Raw genomic sequence first — 16958 nt, 5'->3', positions numbered from 1 at the left:
TATCAGCATCTCTAGTCTCTCACCAGTAGATGCATTTCCACCCTCCAGCTGTGACAACCAAAAATGTCTCCAGGCATTGCCAAACGTCCCTTGGGAGTGGAGATGGGAGCAAAATAGTTCTGGGAGGAGGCTCTGATATAGGAACTTAAAGATAATTTTACAGTGTTTAGTTTTTCATTCTAAGTGAAACAGGAATTACTGGAGGGTTTTAAACTGGGAAATGGCATATAATGATTTTGATTTTTAAAAAAGATTAGTTCGTGAGGAGAGTGGGTTGTCAGGGACAAGAGAAAAACAGGGACATTTGTGGTGAGAGCAGCATTGAGGGCTGCAGGTTGGTTGCTGGATGGTGTGAAGGAAGAAGGGGAATTTTTGCATGGAGCATTGAAGGTAGTGAATGGCTTTTAACAAATGTCAAGGAGTAGAAGCAGAATACCACTTCAAAGAGTGGCACCTAGAAAGTACAGGAGCAGGGAATGTGTAAGGCATATTTAGGGATTGGGAGAGCTTCTGGAGTTTTTGAGGGCGAGGGCCTCCTCAGTTTTAGATGCAGGAGCCTCGGTATGGCTTTGTATTGCTCAGCCTTCTCATCTGCCTGTGGCTTCCCCTTCTCAGCAACATCCAGCTTGGACTTGATGGGGTCAGAATTGCATTTAAACACTGTGTCTGGCAGCAGTGAGGATGGACGGGAGAGGAGCAAGAGTGGAGGTGGGTGGGGGAGCTCAGTGGAAGGGGAAGGTGGGTGGGAAGAGGCTGCTGTATAATCCAGGAGAGAAAGAATGAGAATCTGAAAAAGGTAATGGCAGTGGGGAGGAGGAGTACAGAACAGATAAAAAGTTCCATGTGTTATTTTTGAAAAATACTGTTTTCCATATTTCTTGCAGTATTCTTTATATAAAAAGGACCAGTATTTGAATATTATTTTTATTCCATTCAAATCTAGTCATTCAGATACTTTTAACTCAAAGGGACATCTTAGAAGTGGCTTGTTTTTGTACATATATAGGTGTTTGCAGAAATAACTTCTTTGACATAACCATTTGGGTTCTTGGGTCTCATGGCAATAGCCAGGGGCAACATGAATTTGAAGCATAGCTTCTACCATTCCGTTCCACAAAGGTATTCTAGAGTTTACTGTGTGTCAGACACTGTACTAGACATGGTAAACCTTGCATGTTGCAATCTGACAAAATAAATTTATCAGTTTTTCCTCTTTGGTCTTGGTCTCCTTAAACTCTCCCCAGTGTTCCTTCGGCTTAAGCTGCATCGTCTCAAGCCTGTATTATGACAGTGTTCTCATGTCTGTCCTCTGCCTCTAATCCTGACCACTCCCAAGATATCATTTGCAGTTCAACAGAGCCGTCCTTCTAAATAAAAATCTGATCATATCACTCACCTGCCTAAAACCCTCCCATGACTTCCCATTGCTCCTGTGATAAGAACTTCCAAAGCCTTTAGCAAAATACAAAAGTTCTTAACTTCTCCAGACTAATTTTCTACCTCCCCCATCTCCTGTGCTCCAAATCTATTTCATTTTCTCAGAATGGCAACTCTCTTTGCATAGTTTTTCACCGACTTTTTATCTCCGAGCTGGTTAGGGCTCATATTTTAGAACTCAACCTAAATACCACACCCCATGCAAACCATCCCTGACTTTGTGCTGAGTTGGGTATCCCTCCAGGATGCTTTCTTAATGCCCTGAATTCAGCCTTACTGTAGACCTTTAACACTGCGGTTTTACAAACACCTGTTGTCTTGACCAGTGCTACTATTGCAGTAAACCACTGGAGGGCAAGGGCAGTGTATTATCTTTAGTTTTTCTTCTGTGGTCTGACAGAGTGCCACTGAATGAACGAGTTAGCATTTATTCATTTATTCATCAAACATTTATCTAAAGTATCCACTCTGTGGCAGGCACTGTGCCAGGTGCTATTTTGGTGGTGAACAAAAGCATACATGGTTCCTGTCCTCATGGAGCTATGAGAGAGAGAGAGAGGCACAATTCACATAATTATGCAGAATGTGACACTGCAAATGTGGCTGGTGTCATGAAGGAGAAGGAAATAGTATATTGAGAGGGTTTGACTTAGTCCATGAGGTGCAGGGAGTTCCCCAATGTGATGGCACTTACATTGGGACCTAAATTGTTAGCAAGAATTAGCTAAATGAGGCTGGATGGGAATACTATTTCAGGCACCCAAAGGAATCACTGTGTGCCTAAGCCTTACAAAAGGAGGTACCTGGTGAGAACAAGTGATTGAAACAATCCTTTGTGGCTGCAGTGAGAGAGGGAGAGTTGAGGTTGGAGAGGAGGTAGGGGCAGACCAGGTAGGGCCTTCTGGTCACATTGGTGATTTTCCCTTCCCTTAGGCCAGTGTAGCTGAGGAGAAGGAAGACTTTTTGGAAGGAACAATGTCAAGGGAACAGAGAGTACTTATGTATCTATAACTATTTTATCCCAGAACTGTTTTTTTTATTTTGATGGTTATATATAGTTACCTTTAGAGTCTGTCATCTAAAATCTTTAGTTCACCCTCTTTCATATGGCCCCTTTTTGCTAATCTTCAGCATATCTAACTCAAATTTGTTTTAGCTGAAATAGATCCAGAAAGCATCCAGATGACTCAGGGTAACATGGGTGACTTTTTTTTTACATCACCTATTCTTTTGACCCATTCATCTGGCTGGTGTGCACATCCTTAGGTTCCTACAGGTTTTTTGGTAACAAGATTTGGGGATTATGCTCATTAGTTACCCTGCTGGTACTTCTAATATGAACTTGAGTGATTTAGTCTAAAGAGGGCTTGAAAATTCTGTGATGTCTCCAGCTATTTTTCTCCTTTTTTCCCCTCTCCACAATGTTAATTAGTTAATGTCTACTAATTAACAAAGTTTTGCATTTTTTTCAGGGCTAAATAAGAGTTTATAATTACCAGTAAGGGGAGTATATGAATGTTATTTGTCCTTTTCTAGAAATAAACACTAATTGAGAATTGGCTGTACATCATGCACTCTGCTAAGGTATTCAGAATACAGAGAAAAAAAGATCCTGTCCGGGTCTTCATGTTACTTATAGTCTACAGTTAAAGACAGATGAATACATATATAATTTCAGAATTAGTGTGATGAATGCTGTGATAGAGGAAGGTATAAAATGAAAAACAGGGAAACATAAAGGAGGAGATCTAACCTAACTTGACTTACCTATCTCACCTAGGTTGAGGCAGGAAACCCTACCAGAAAAGGTGAAGGCTAATTTAAGTCTTAAGGATAAAGAGGACTGAGCCAGAGAAAGAACAAAAGAAGAGTAGAGGTTATTCCGGGTAGAAGAGGCTATGTGGGCAAAGACACAAAAGGTGTTAGTGAAAGAAACACATATGAGGCATTGCATGTGGTTGAAGGTGGTGGTGGCATAGGATCCAGGTAAAAGATGAGGCTGCAGATGTGAACAGAAGCCAGATCATGAATGCCCCAAAGCAGGGTCATAGACATACGAACAGGCAGGAGGGAGAAAATTCTGTAGGCTCCACCTTAAGGTAGAGCCAGAACCCAACCACTTCTTATCATCTTCACTGCCACCACTCTGGTTGTAATCATCACAATTTATTCCACTGGTTATGTAGTCTTACTATCCTTTACTCATTCAATCTGCTCCTAACACAGCAGCCAGAGTGTTTAGAACATAAGCAAACCATGACTCTCCTCCATTTCAAACCCTCCAGTGGTTCCCATTATACTCATTATACAAACCTAGGGACCGACAGTTCTCCTTAGTACTTATTACTATGTGAGAAGCTGTATATTTTATTTATTTATATTATTCATTGTTGTCTCCCTCAGTAGAATGGAAACTCCATGAGGGCAGGATTTTTTTGTCTGTTTTATTCACAGATGTGTCACCAGCATGGTCCTAAGTTGGCAGTCAATATTCAAGAAAGAATGAAATCTCAGATATATCATGGTATTAATCCCATTAGTCATTATTGAACAAGTTTATTTCAGCTCATCCCACCTCTGCCCTCTTTTCGTCTGCCTTACACCACTCTGAATTCAAACTATTATGTCTTCCTGAAAAGAACTGGTTTTATGAATGTATATTAGCCTATATCTATTCATAATCCCAAGTTGATTTTTGTTCTTAGCCAAGCCTGGACTAAGTGAATACATGCTTTTCTTTCTTGTACCAACTCCCCTTGCCTGTGATGAGTTCTTAGAACATGATTAGATCCATGTGTGCGAACCAGGGGTGAAATCTTGGCATTTCAATGAGAGGAGAGCAGTGTTGCGAGGAACTGTAACAAGAGCTGAATGATAACAGTCACCAGGTTCCTAGTGTAAATCATATCCTCGTTGTTTAAAACCAACCTCTTTATTCCTTGGATTGGTCATACTCTTGGTACTGCTGCTTCCATGCTGTGAAAATGGACTGCTCTATTTTCTCAGGCTCCATAGGGGTATCAAGTATTTGATTTCTTCATAAATAAAGCAGAGAAATATAACCATAGAATAACATTGCGGACACATTTAACAATATTTATTTAATGAGTAAAAGAGCTAGACCTTTTGTTACATTGTCTGCTCTTCCAGTCAGCAAATGTTATTGTGACCATTGGGCAATGTTTGAAATCGGCCTATTCTGATTAAGGGAGTGTTTATTACCTTAATGATGATGTGTAATAGACTGTTAAACATTTACTTTTGTATGTTATGAAAGCTGAGAAATGGCCCACATACCTTCTCAACGTTGCTTTCGGATCCTTACATAAAGTAAGTACTGTCTAGATGAACAGCGTACTACTCAGCACTGTCCCGCAGAGAAGGCAGGGTGACTGCTTTCAAGGTGCTTATTATGACTATCTGAACAACAACAACCAGTACCACTACTGCCACTATCACTGTTTACTAAGCACCTGTGACATTAACAACTACTACGGTTTAAATTGTTATAAGATGCTTTGCCTCTGTTACATCATTGAAAGATCTCAGTTCCTCTATGGAGTGGGCATATCTTTCCATTGTTCTCATTAGAAAATTGTATGTAGAGAGATTAAAGATAAACAAATAGTAAGTGTAGCTTTGACTTACCTCTTAAACAATGATTCATTGTTACAGTAGAGAAGGTGTCTACCAAAGCAGCTGTCAGAGGCAGCTGTATGTTTAATTGCTAAGGGGAATAATATAAACAAGATACAGTCTCCTCCTTCAAGGAGTTTAACTTACCAAGCAAAGTGAGTCCATTTCCTTTGCTAATCTTAATTCCCTTCTGGAAATGACTAGATAGCAAATATGAGTCTTTTCTCCACATGGTTTTGTTATCTCTTTCCACAGAAAGGAGCGGGTTATCACTTGGATCTCTTTTGGGTGGCCATCCTCATGGTGATATGCTCCTTCATGGCTCTCCCGTGGTATGTAGCTGCTACAGTCATCTCCATTGCTCACATCGACAGTTTGAAGATGGAGACAGAGACTTCTGCACCTGGAGAACAACCAAAGTTTCTAGGAGTGAGGTGTGTTAACTCAGAGGAAAATGGCTCTTCAAAACATATTGTGCACACGTTTATGTGGCAATCATAAGGAAATGGGCAGATTTAGAGGAGATAGGGCTTGTGATGATTAATTCATTCTTATATTTTTTGTTCCAGAAAGGACTAAATTTTCATCAGAGTTTTCAGTGATCTTTTTCAGTTTACTCCTTATGATATATGATTTTCATTGATTTCCAAAAGGCTAAACGTTGCCATGTAAAACCACAACCAGATCATTTTTTTCTTCAACATGCGGGTGATTTTGGTGCTGCAGTGTTGACTCTATCACAATCACATGTGACGGCCCTAAAACTCTTGAGTCTGCTTATGACTTTTAAGATTCTGTAAAGGGAAAGGCATTCTTATTTTCCAATTCTTTTTCTGTCCCCATAAACACTGAGAAACTTTAACCTCCAGCTGTTCGATTTGGGTAGATATGAAGGGAAGAAGTAGAAGGTTTTTATACTCTGTTAAGTACTTTTTACAGCAAACTCTGCTCTTAAGTGCTTGGGTAGAGAGCTCACATGACAGAGCCATTGTATCCCTTGCCAAAACAGTGGGTGGGGGAGGGGTGTATGATGGGAATTATATTTGTTGAAAAGTACTTTTATTGTTGTAGATTTGGAAATTAGACTGATGTGATTTATTGTGCTAATGAAATTTCCTTGAGCTGTTTGTTAATTAGAATATAGGACAATGTTATATCTGTCTCCTATAAAAGAAGGTGTAAGGGTAATTACACAAGTGGATAAATTGCTTTAAAAAATCAGGTCTTCAAAGAGGCCAGTAATTGATGGACCAAGAGCAAGTGATTTTTCTTTGATTCTAAAAGGAGCAAAAGATTTAGCAGGAGTACTTCTTTCTTCATGAATTCAAATCACATATTGGAGTCACCTTAAGAGATTTTTTTATAGTTACATTGAGTTTATATACTATCCTTGAGGTATTAATTACATAATATCAACACCTTTGTTGTTTTACCCAAACATTGATTTTGTCAATGTGTAGTTTTTTTTTGAAAGTGAAAAGACAAGAGCATGTTTATGAAGACAAGAGGTAGATTGGTAATCTTCTGATTTGGTTTCAGGGAACAAAGAGTCACTGGAACCCTTGTGTTTATTCTGACTGGTCTGTCAGTCTTTATGGCTCCCATCTTGAAGGTAAATATGTGAAACATTCACCTCTTCCTTCTTCTCAGATCACTGACATATAATTGGACATGTGAAGAGTGGAATTCTTTGTGAGATATTTGAAAGATTCTCATCAGTTCTATCACACACTGAAGCAGGGGTCAAGTAGAGAGAGGGCCTTAAATAACTTGTCTTGATTTCCTTCTCACTCTTTCATCCCTTCCCTTATCCTTAGTTTTGCAATTATTTGATTGAACCATATTAAGTTAACAATATCCAAACTTTCTGATCTGTGAAAACGGTAGTTTCATGCAATTTAATCAGAATGATCTTCTCCCCTCCTCCACATACATATTTCTATTCTCCTTGTCTCCTATACATTCTTTCTTCTATCACCTTCCATTGCTTGTATCCAAATCTCATTCCTCTTCCCCCATTAGACTCCTAGATAATGTGAGTGATGCAGGATGACAATTTTGAAATTTTCTGCTATTCTTAATTATTGCTTTTGTTTCTATTTTCTTTGACTCAGCTCCGTAATTCACAAAGGTAAATTAAAGTAGAATTACTGACTTGTAATTAGAAAGCTTTAGAAATGAACTTTTGAGGAAGAAAATTACATGGTATAGGTTGTTTAGAAAATTAGGAGTCAATATAGGTTTCATTGATGGGATGGATACACAGAAACTATATATGAAACCTATTAAGAAGTAGGAAAAAAACTAAAGAAAGTTTGCATATACCTCTTCATGAAACTTCAAATTTTCTTTTGCAAACATTTTATTCTTTTTTCTCAATCCTATAAACATACTTGCAAATTATTGATAATTTGTATCTTATGCTTTGTATGACATTACAAAGCATGAAAGTTACCCATGGACTTAACAGCTATAAACAACCACTGTTAATGATATCCTTCCAAATGTTCTCTTAAAATTTTTATTTTTAAACAATTTTAATTTTAAAGGCTTTTAAAATGTTCATTTAATTACATAAGTAATCTTCTGAAGAATTCAAACAATATAGAAGTACAAATAATGAAAAGCAAAAACCCTCTGTTTCTCTAAAATTAGCAAATTTTATGTCAGTTGCCAATCAGATGAAGTTGAGGAGAGTAGAACTGTTGTATCTTTGACCTATAAATAAGACTAAGATTGCCTTCAGGGTATTTAGACTGATGTATACACTATGCAGAAAATACTTGTTAAACAGTTAAAATATGTAATTATTCATCTTTTTCCCTTGGTTTCCACAATGTCAATTAACTAGTTTAATTAATTTCTGACTGGATTCATGAGGAAATATCTCATCTTACACTTGAGACATTGAGATTAAAAATAACCTGGGAGAAGTTGGTTCTGATTAGGTACAGAGGACCTTAAAAGAGTTTGGAGCTTATGTTCTGCAGGGACAGAGGGAACCCTATTGTCACCTTTGCCAGTGCAAAGCAAGTTATGGGATAGGCGTGAAGAGGTGACTTTCACAGCATCGAATCTGCTGCCAAATGCTTTATGTTCCTCCATTATCCTATAGGCACCAGCACATCAGCTGGCAGAAAGCCTAATGACAGTTACCTTTTAGGCAATGGAACCTCATCTACTGAGATCATTTTTAGAGAGTCCATTGCAGACAATTATGAGCCCATGTTGTGAGAGGCTCTCCTAGAAATGAATGTGGGTTCCTTGAAGGTGGGCTCACTTCGAGCAGCTGCAGAGTTTCTTCTTTGAGCTCTGTGCTCAGTCACTAGTGAGGGATAAATGAGCAAAAATCTTTTCATCAGTTCTAACTTACTCATCACCTCCCCCATTTTTCTTTTATGTTTATGTAATTTCTTTTCATTAATACAGTATAAAATCCTAATTCAAAAGAGTCAGATGTGTTTAAAAGTTCCTTTTGTGTGTATATGTTATAGCAAATTGGCTTTATTCCTAGAGACTCTGACAGTTGAGTAATCATGGATGATTCCAAGGGGACATAGAGAACAGATACTATATAATTACTATTTTTAGGAGAGATGCAAGACTTACATTTTCAACAACGCCTCTTCCTGTTTTCCCACCCTGCACCCAAATATGGCTGCAGAGGAGTTAAAGCTAAAAGTTCTTTTCTTTACAATGATTCTTTTCACCCCTGATAGGCAAAGTACCTTAGTATTTACAGAAACAGATAAGAATGCAGGGAACAAAGGCAGAGAGCTGTAAGAGATCAGTGAGTATGAGCTTTCTTTTCTTTTGACCTTCCTTAATTGATCCATACCTGGGCTCACCTTCATTCAGCTGCTAGTGTCCATGATTGTGGCTATTTCCACCTGGCAATTTTGAGTTAACCCAAAGAGTCATTGTAAGAATAAATGAAAAATGTGGTCCAGCAAACATTTTTGTTAAGCAAGGTTTTGCCCATAATGTGGGAAATGAAATTGTTTTGTCAATATAGTTTATAGCATACTGTACAAAACCTATATTTGAAAACAACAAGAATACAATAGTCAAGCATTCGCAGCTGTGATTCCTTACTTCATTAAGTTATGCTGTTCCTTACTTCAGGAATCACATCTCCTGATAAAGTCAGCTACTTTCAGATCATGTATCATTAAGGTTTGGTAAGTTATGTGCGTTTATCACAAATCCCTTGTTATCTCTGAAAAGTCAATACAGGAAGAAGCAGATATTGAGGGTACAGTTTAACCAAAACCTAAGTTATGACTAAGTAAGAGTCAAGATTAACAATTAACCTTAGAATTCACACAGAAAGTGGTGTCAGGGTTTATGTTTTAGTAGGGAACCTTTTTCCATCTCCTTTGCGACTCTATTTTTTTAAAGAACCAGAGGATAACTTCAGAGAATCATTTTACTTAAGAGTCTGTCTTTGAAAGGACAGATCAAATAAATGGGAAAAGAGAAATGTGTTACTTTTACTTTTTTAAAATGAAATGGCTCAACACCATTTCTGCCAACTCCTTACATCCCTTACAAGTTTAATGGTCTTGGGTGATCCAAGTAATTTTCTTTCATGCATTAAGCAGTGTAGGTAATGTTTCCCCTGTATGTTTATGCAAGCTTACTTTAAATATGAAGTTTTTGGCTTTTATTTTGATCTCTTTGCTGAGATCTGCCTTTTATGTAGAAGAATGTAAGGAATTACAGTTTTAAATTTATGAGGATACCCCTTGACCCTAGCCAGCAGCAGTCATACATGCCTCAAAGCACTGAATCTAACAACCGATTCGGTACTGAACAAGAATAACTGGCATCCCTGGCTGGCTAAACAGTTTACTTCTGGGTTTTTGCAGCAGAAATATTGCCTGGCAAGTGAGTATTCTGTGTGGGGAAAAGAGAGGACGCTAAAGATCATCAAAAAGATGAATGTCACTTGCTTGAGCTTTACTTTTCCCATTTTTTCTAGCAAGTCTGAAGAAGTAAAAATCAAGTGAAGTTCACTGCTACTTTTGTTGCCTTTGCTTGAAATAGTTTAATTCAAGTTAATTAGGAGTAATCTAATTTATCTTTAAGATTTGTTTTGTGTTCTAAAATCAGGACACCATTTAATTTGTATTTGGAAATATTTAAGCTTCTACAATATGCCACTTTATTCAGTGCTAGAGAAATAAAGATGGTCATGGTGATGCTGATGATGATGATAGGAGTAGCTACCATTTACTGAGCTTGGCATTTGATTAAGGGCTTAGCACAGATTTTTAAAATTTAGTCCCTCAATGAATGACACCTATAAAAAATGTCTCTGTTTTACAGATAAGAAAAATTATCAATAACTTACCAGGTCACAAAGTTCTTAAATAATAGAGTCAAAACGTGAATTCAGGCAGTTCTGACATGAAAGCCAATCTCATAACCTTCATGGTTTATAACCATTTAAAACAAAACATAGTACTTACCCCCAAAGAATTAATTTACTTTCCTTTTCCATGAGATGATCTTCTTCAGTTTCTTTAATTTCGAATCCTCTCATATGCAGATAAATACAGCATTTTTACAAACTCCTCATCATACCTCATTCCAGTTTCTTCAATGACTAGGAAGCAGATTGCAAGTCAGCTACTGCTTCCTTACCAGCTTAGATTTTTAAGACTTAAGGGAATTAAGATATTATTTGAATAGCATGTTTCTAAATATAGTTGTTATTGCTGAAAGGGCAATATTGTAGAACTTAAGTCAGACCAGGGCTTTGAGTCTGACCTTTGCAGCCATTCTTCTGGTCTGTATCACTGCCGTTTTCCGCCCTGATGACTGAGGACCAAAGAGAGTTCTGCTAAGGAATTGCGGGCTTCTCAACTTGCCAGTCAGATCCTCCTCATGATAATTATGACATTAATACCCCATTTGTCACTTATCTATTCAGAACCAGTCCCTGGATTAGATACTTTATGTGATATAGTCTTTATCATAGCCTCTTTTAAATGACAATACTGAGGATAAGTTAATACTTTTCTCAATGTTACAGAACTGGTAGGGCCAGAATTTGAAACCAGGTTTGTCTGACTTTTGTGCCCATGCTCTTAATCAGGATCTTGTTCTGGGTTTTACATGCACATGCATGCACACACACACACACACACACACACACACACGATGACCATTATTCTGCTAGGAGGTCTCACTGCTGTACCTAATTCTGGGCTGGACATGAAATTTACCCTTTTCTCACTTGCTACTCTGGGAATATTAAAATACTATTAGCACATTAAAGGGAGGCATAAGTGAAAAAGAGTAGAACTGAATTCACCAGAATTTGAAAAATTGACGTGGTCTGATTATGTGAACTCCTATTTTGATTTTATCCAAATTTGGTGACATGGTCTGAATATGTGAACTTCTATTTTGATTTTATCTCAATTATTCCATCTGGTTGTAGGATCAATACTTGATTTCATGCATGGTAATCTTATTTATAATTATAGTTTTGTGCTTTTTGGGTATGACTGGTTATCTACAACATTTCCTTTACATAATTTTATCATTTGGCAGTTCCTGATATGCCTGTAAACTTGGTATACTTTGTGTTTTTTATGTTTTAATTACTTCTGTATTGCTTTGTAAAATTGTCTACTTACTATTATTAGGTATATTATATTGGTTTAACTTAAGATGGATTTCCATCTTCTTAAAGCATATCTTCTCTTTCCTCCTTTGAGAAATTTCTGTTGCAAGAAATGATTATTTTGTGGTAAATTTTTAAGGGTTGACCTCATGTAACTCATGAACTAAATCCAATAAAAAGTATACTCTAACCCAATAATTCTATTAAGTTTCACCAAGGTTTCCACATTGAAAGATTTTTATTGAGAGGTTGCACTATTTTAAGGAAAATGGCAAATTTCAAAGGATATATTTGAATCACGTAGAAGTTGGCCAAAAGTCAACTTAGTAGCCTTCTTTATGTATTATTTCCTTTCCAACAAAGAATAACTGTTTAAAAAACATTTTCATATCTTAAGCTATTTTTCTACCCACACCCCATGCCATTCTGTTACTGGTACCTTCTGATTTTATTTTGTTGTAGATTTGGTGATATCATAATCATAAATTCACAGAGAATGGACCTAAGCACGAAGGCACAACTGTCCTTCACTTTGACATCAGAACCACATTAGAAAAAAACCTGTAGCTAAGCCTAGCTGAAGGGTGAGGATGAGGCCAGGGATGGTCCCTTTTGTGCTAGCTTTCTTTCAAACTAGAACAACGCTTTAATCAGATGAAAAAGTAACTACTGCAGGAATTCTAACTAGTTTTCCACGATTGAACTATACTTCTCGATTCCCTTCTTTTCTTTCCTTCCAGCCACCCCACCCCCACTGCTCACCAAATTAAAAATGAAATGACAAGAAAGAAAAGTGGAAGATGTTTAAAAATGAATCAAAGCTATTAAACGATCCTTTTATTTTTTTACTTTTTGGTACATTTATACACAAGAATCACAAGGAATAGAAACATGCACATTGCAAAGGAAATGAAGGCATGTATCAGAAGTAAAGAGGCTTGAGTGTGATGTGTTCACCTCTTTGTGGTGACTGTTGGGTACTACAGCTTCCCCAGCAGGAACTTCATCCCTCCTATCCCCATCATTTTTTTTTTTTTCTGACATCAAGATCAAAATTAGCTACGTTAAAAATGTTGTCTTTTTCTGAAGAAGCATTTTATGTTTTATATGTGTAAATAAGTATATTTCATATAAATTTAAGCATCCCTATGTCTAACCAGTAACAACTGGAAATATTTGTTACACATTTTAGAATTTACTCATTCTCTAATAGTGGCCGAAGAGTCTCAGATGCATAACTACTTTAGACAATCACAAGGAGAGACTGATAGAAATTGTGCTTCACTTAATGCATGCAGTATTTAAAAAATTACTCTAAAGCCATACTATGTTTTCTGGTTACAGTAGCCTCCTTTATGTGGATTTGGTAAGATTGGCCTTAATTGACTTGTGGTTTTAGTATTTTAGCTTTGAAAATTCCTGAAATTACTTGAACTTCTTTTCAAATTCTAAGGTTGAGAACCTTTTGTTTTTCAAACAGAAGTCTTCCCAGAAACAGAATCATTTTTTATTTGCTTAGTTTCCTTAGTCCTAGGAGACATTTTGAAGGTTTAGCAATAGATACAGTTTTAGACAGCAATAGAACAAACATCACTTCTTCTTGTTAAAATGCTTTCTATTAATGTAAAATATTTTGGCTAGTTAATGCATGAAAGGTATTAATTCAGTTTTAAAGATGTGTATTAATCCATGGGTGTAATTAATTGCTTCCAGATGCTCCTTTCAAGCAGTGTTCTCTTTAGTAAGTTCTCATAATATTCCCGAGAAGAGAGAGGACAGTTTTTTGATGTTTATTGAAAGAGGCATATATACATCAAGATGTTAAACAATTTGGCAAAAATTATTAAGGATAAAAATCAACAGACTGTATTGAAAGGAACTTGGTCTCAAGAGTGAGGCAACCATCTATTAATACCTCTATTTCTGTCTACCTCACAGTTCACACAAGTATCTGGTTTACATAGTCATTCCTTTTCAGGGTAAAGGAGAATGGAACTTTTCCTCCATTAATTAAAAAAAGTTGTTATTAAGGTACATACTCACTCAAAAAACAAGCATCCAATGAAAATTCAAAGTCCTTTTAACTCTTGATTTATTGCTAGTACAAAGAGTTCAGAAGTTCATCAATTGATTAGTAAAGCATACTAGTTAGAGGTCACTGTGTTATGATAGCCTGTATTGTAGTTTTAGATTTAGCCTTTATTTAAATGACTCCTCTTCATTCCTCTTTTTTCTTATTATTGCTTTTAACTTTTATTCATTTTTTTTCTTTCTAGTTTATACCCATGCCTGTACTCTATGGTGTGTTTCTATATATGGGAGTAGCATCCCTCAATGGTGTGCAGGTAAGTTTTTCCACGGCAATATAAGTACAGTAGTGTTTTTCTAATAGTAAGACTAGTCCAGTAAAAGATCTTTGAAGAAAAGTGCTAATCATTAACTGCTAAATTTTAAAAATACATTTTTTCTCCTTCATCATTCAGCTGCTTTTCATTTCTGGTTTAGTTGACAAGTTAGCCAGTATTAACAAAAGTTACCATACATACCCATTCTTTAAATAAGCTGTTAAAAGTCATTTGATCAAGAAAGTGAGAGGCTATAATCTTTCTTTTCCTCCTCCTTACCCATATTTATCTCTGTTTTGCTGTCTCAGGAAGGATATCTAACTCTTTCTGTGTGTTCTTCAAGATGGTATTTATTCATTTGCCTTAACGCTATACTAAGAACAGGCTATTCTTGGTTTGCTTTTCACATGGCTATTAGCAATAATCAAAAGGTTTTTACCAGTAAAAGAATAAAGTCAATGTGGTTTATGTATTCCTTTTGTTGAAAACTTCAGCTATTCATAACTTTGGGAAAAAATCATTATCAGCTGGGCACAGTGGTGCACACTTAGTTTCGGCTACGTGGGAGGCTGAGGTGAAAGGATCACTTGAAACTTTGAGTCCAGCCTCAACAACATAGTAAGACTCTGTCTCTTTAAAAAAAGAATCATTAGGGAAAACTTCATAAGTGACTTTGTCTTTCAATTAGGTTTTAATTTATTTGGCACCAGGAAACTGGAAGTACTTATGCTGTTTTCTGGCACCTTGTTAACTGTAGCCTTATTTAACACTTAGTTATATTTTAATGGGAAAAGACTGCATGTCCTGTGAACATCGTAAGAATTTATTTGAACCCCTTCAAAATAGTCCTTGATTTTGCTTATTGAATTCAGATTAATTTGGTTTTAAAGTCAGATAGAACTGGGCAAGTGGCCAGATCACAAAAAAGAGAAAAGGCTACTTTACTTTTCTCTGTTTAGAACTGCTAAGTAGAGTTTGTCATCATATGGATATTTGTTACAAAATACAAGGTGGTTCTTCATAGTCTGGACTAGATGAATGTGACTTTTGGGAAGTATAAATTTGTAAAATTATTTTATTTTTACCTGCCATGGTAAATATTCCTTATTTCCCAAAATGGAAAAATATGAAACAAAAATGGCTCCCAGACAGATAGTTCTTATTTTTGTTTGCCCTTAATGACCTGGTCTAGATCATAAGTTTAATTCTATGTGTTTTAAGGGCTTTATTGGTTGAAACTCATATTAAACTCATACATATTTGTTTAATTAAAAAAGAAGAGGCCAGGCGTGGTGGCTCACACCTGTAATCCAAGCACTTTGGAGGCCACTGTGGGTGGATTACCTGAGATCGGGAGTTCAAGAGCAGCCTGACCAACATAGTGAAATCCCGTCTTTATTTGAAAAAAGAAAAGAAAAAATCAACCATATAATAATGATGGGGAAAAACAACCAGAGACAGCTAGTAGATTTCTTAAATTCTGCAAAGCTACTACCCCTAATGGCTTTTCTCTTTTTCTTTCTTTCTTGATTCTCCCTTGTTTAGACATTTTTGGTGAGCTTTGATTTAGCAAGAAATTTTATAACCCAAACTTTATAAAGAGAAGGTCCCCACCAGTTAAAAATAGTTCTAGAGGGAAAACGAAAACGCTTTAAGTAGGAAAGGAAGAGAGGAAGAGAAGGGATGTAGGAAGAGAATATCGTGATAGTCTAGTTTACTTTTACACTTGTTTCCTTCCAGAAAGAAAATAGAGATTATTTCAGAGTTAATATTCCTTGATTGTACAATTCAATAGCTGTTTACTGAGCATCTTTCACTGAAAGAGCCTGTGATAGGTTCTTGAATATCTTCCCATTTGTCATTGGCAATGTCAATTCAGCAGCTATTCTTTGAGGCACAGTACCTGGCACATAGATGCTCAGTAGTTATTTCAATACCTGTTTATACATGACCATTTGATAGCCTCTCTTAGATTCAGATGTCAACCCTGAAACTCACTGTAGTATTCATATGGCTTTTCTCTGAAAAGAAATGGTGATATATTGCTGAGTGTATTAGTCAAGTTATGTCACTCAAATAATATGGAATTTATGAAAACATAATGTATTCCCTTTAAGTTGGATACCTCCTTTATATCCCTAAAACATTCCTGAAATATATTAATATATGATGCATAGTATCATCTCCTATTTTTTCAGATAACGCAACTGAGGCAGAGTAGGATTCATGAGTTAGACATCTTCCTTCAGCATATTGTTACTATAATAGGCAAAAGATCCTCTCTCCCAAGACTCAGAGAGTAAAAACAGAAACCAGGAGATGAGCTTCTAGAATTTATGTGTTTCTTTGTGACTTTATTCTTTAGTGGACACTTTTTCTTATACCTCAGCATAACATTCCTGCAATATAATAACAAAACTTTGAAGACTTGTGCTTTAGTGTGCCTGACTAAATTTCTGCATTCCTTGACCATTCCTTTGTCCTCTGAAAAGGACACTGCTTGCCTAAATTATAGAATATTAATCAGTAGTGATTAGTTAGATATACTGTAAATGACTTCGTGCATCAGCTCTTGAAGTAATGCAGTTGGACTCCTTTCCTCTTTCCTCCCCAGTTCATGGATCGTCTGAAGCTGCTTCTGATGCCACTGAAGCATCAGCCTGACTTTATCTACCTGCGTCATGTTCCACTGCGCAGAGTCCACCTGTTCACTTTCCTGCAGGTGTTGTGTTTGGCCCTGCTTTGGATCCTCAAGTCAACTGTGGCTGCTATCATTTTTCCAGTAATGGTAGGGATTTATTTAATTGAACCTAACTGTGAGATCATATGGATCATGTGGTTATTGTTATATAGACACACATCTCTTTTGTGTGTGGTTTCAAACTTTTCCAGCTTTGACCTCA

At 36.6% G+C, this 16958-nt stretch overlaps 1 protein-coding gene and 1 long non-coding RNA gene across 42 annotated transcripts in view; one reads left to right on the top strand and one right to left on the bottom strand.

Annotated features, from left to right (window-relative positions):
* LOC100394691 (uncharacterized) overlaps window positions 1-5333 on the bottom strand; it is a 119346-nt gene extending 114013 nt beyond the window's left edge. For both annotated transcript variants that reach the window (XR_013533086.1, XR_008480196.2), the window contains exon 1: window positions 5221-5333. This is a non-coding gene — a long non-coding RNA (uncharacterized LOC100394691). The remainder of the gene's footprint in view (window positions 1-5220) is intronic.
* SLC4A4 (solute carrier family 4 member 4) overlaps window positions 1-16958 on the top strand; it is a 498924-nt gene that overhangs the window by 461744 nt on the left and 20222 nt on the right. For all 40 annotated transcript variants that reach the window (XM_078367118.1, XM_078367121.1, XM_078367115.1 and 37 more), the window contains 4 exons: window positions 5329-5507; window positions 6613-6685; window positions 13987-14055; window positions 16670-16843. In XM_078367118.1, coding sequence (XP_078223244.1) covers window positions 5329-5507; window positions 6613-6685; window positions 13987-14055; window positions 16670-16843 — 495 coding nt within the window. The remainder of the gene's footprint in view (window positions 1-5328; window positions 5508-6612; window positions 6686-13986; window positions 14056-16669; window positions 16844-16958) is intronic.

This window comes from Callithrix jacchus, chromosome 3 (genome assembly GCF_049354715.1).
Source record: "Callithrix jacchus isolate 240 chromosome 3, calJac240_pri, whole genome shotgun sequence".
Classification (NCBI taxonomy): domain Eukaryota; kingdom Metazoa; phylum Chordata; class Mammalia; order Primates; family Cebidae; genus Callithrix; species Callithrix jacchus.
The sequence above is the reverse complement of the archived record's forward strand: the minus strand, read 5'-3'. Positions and strand labels throughout refer to the sequence as shown.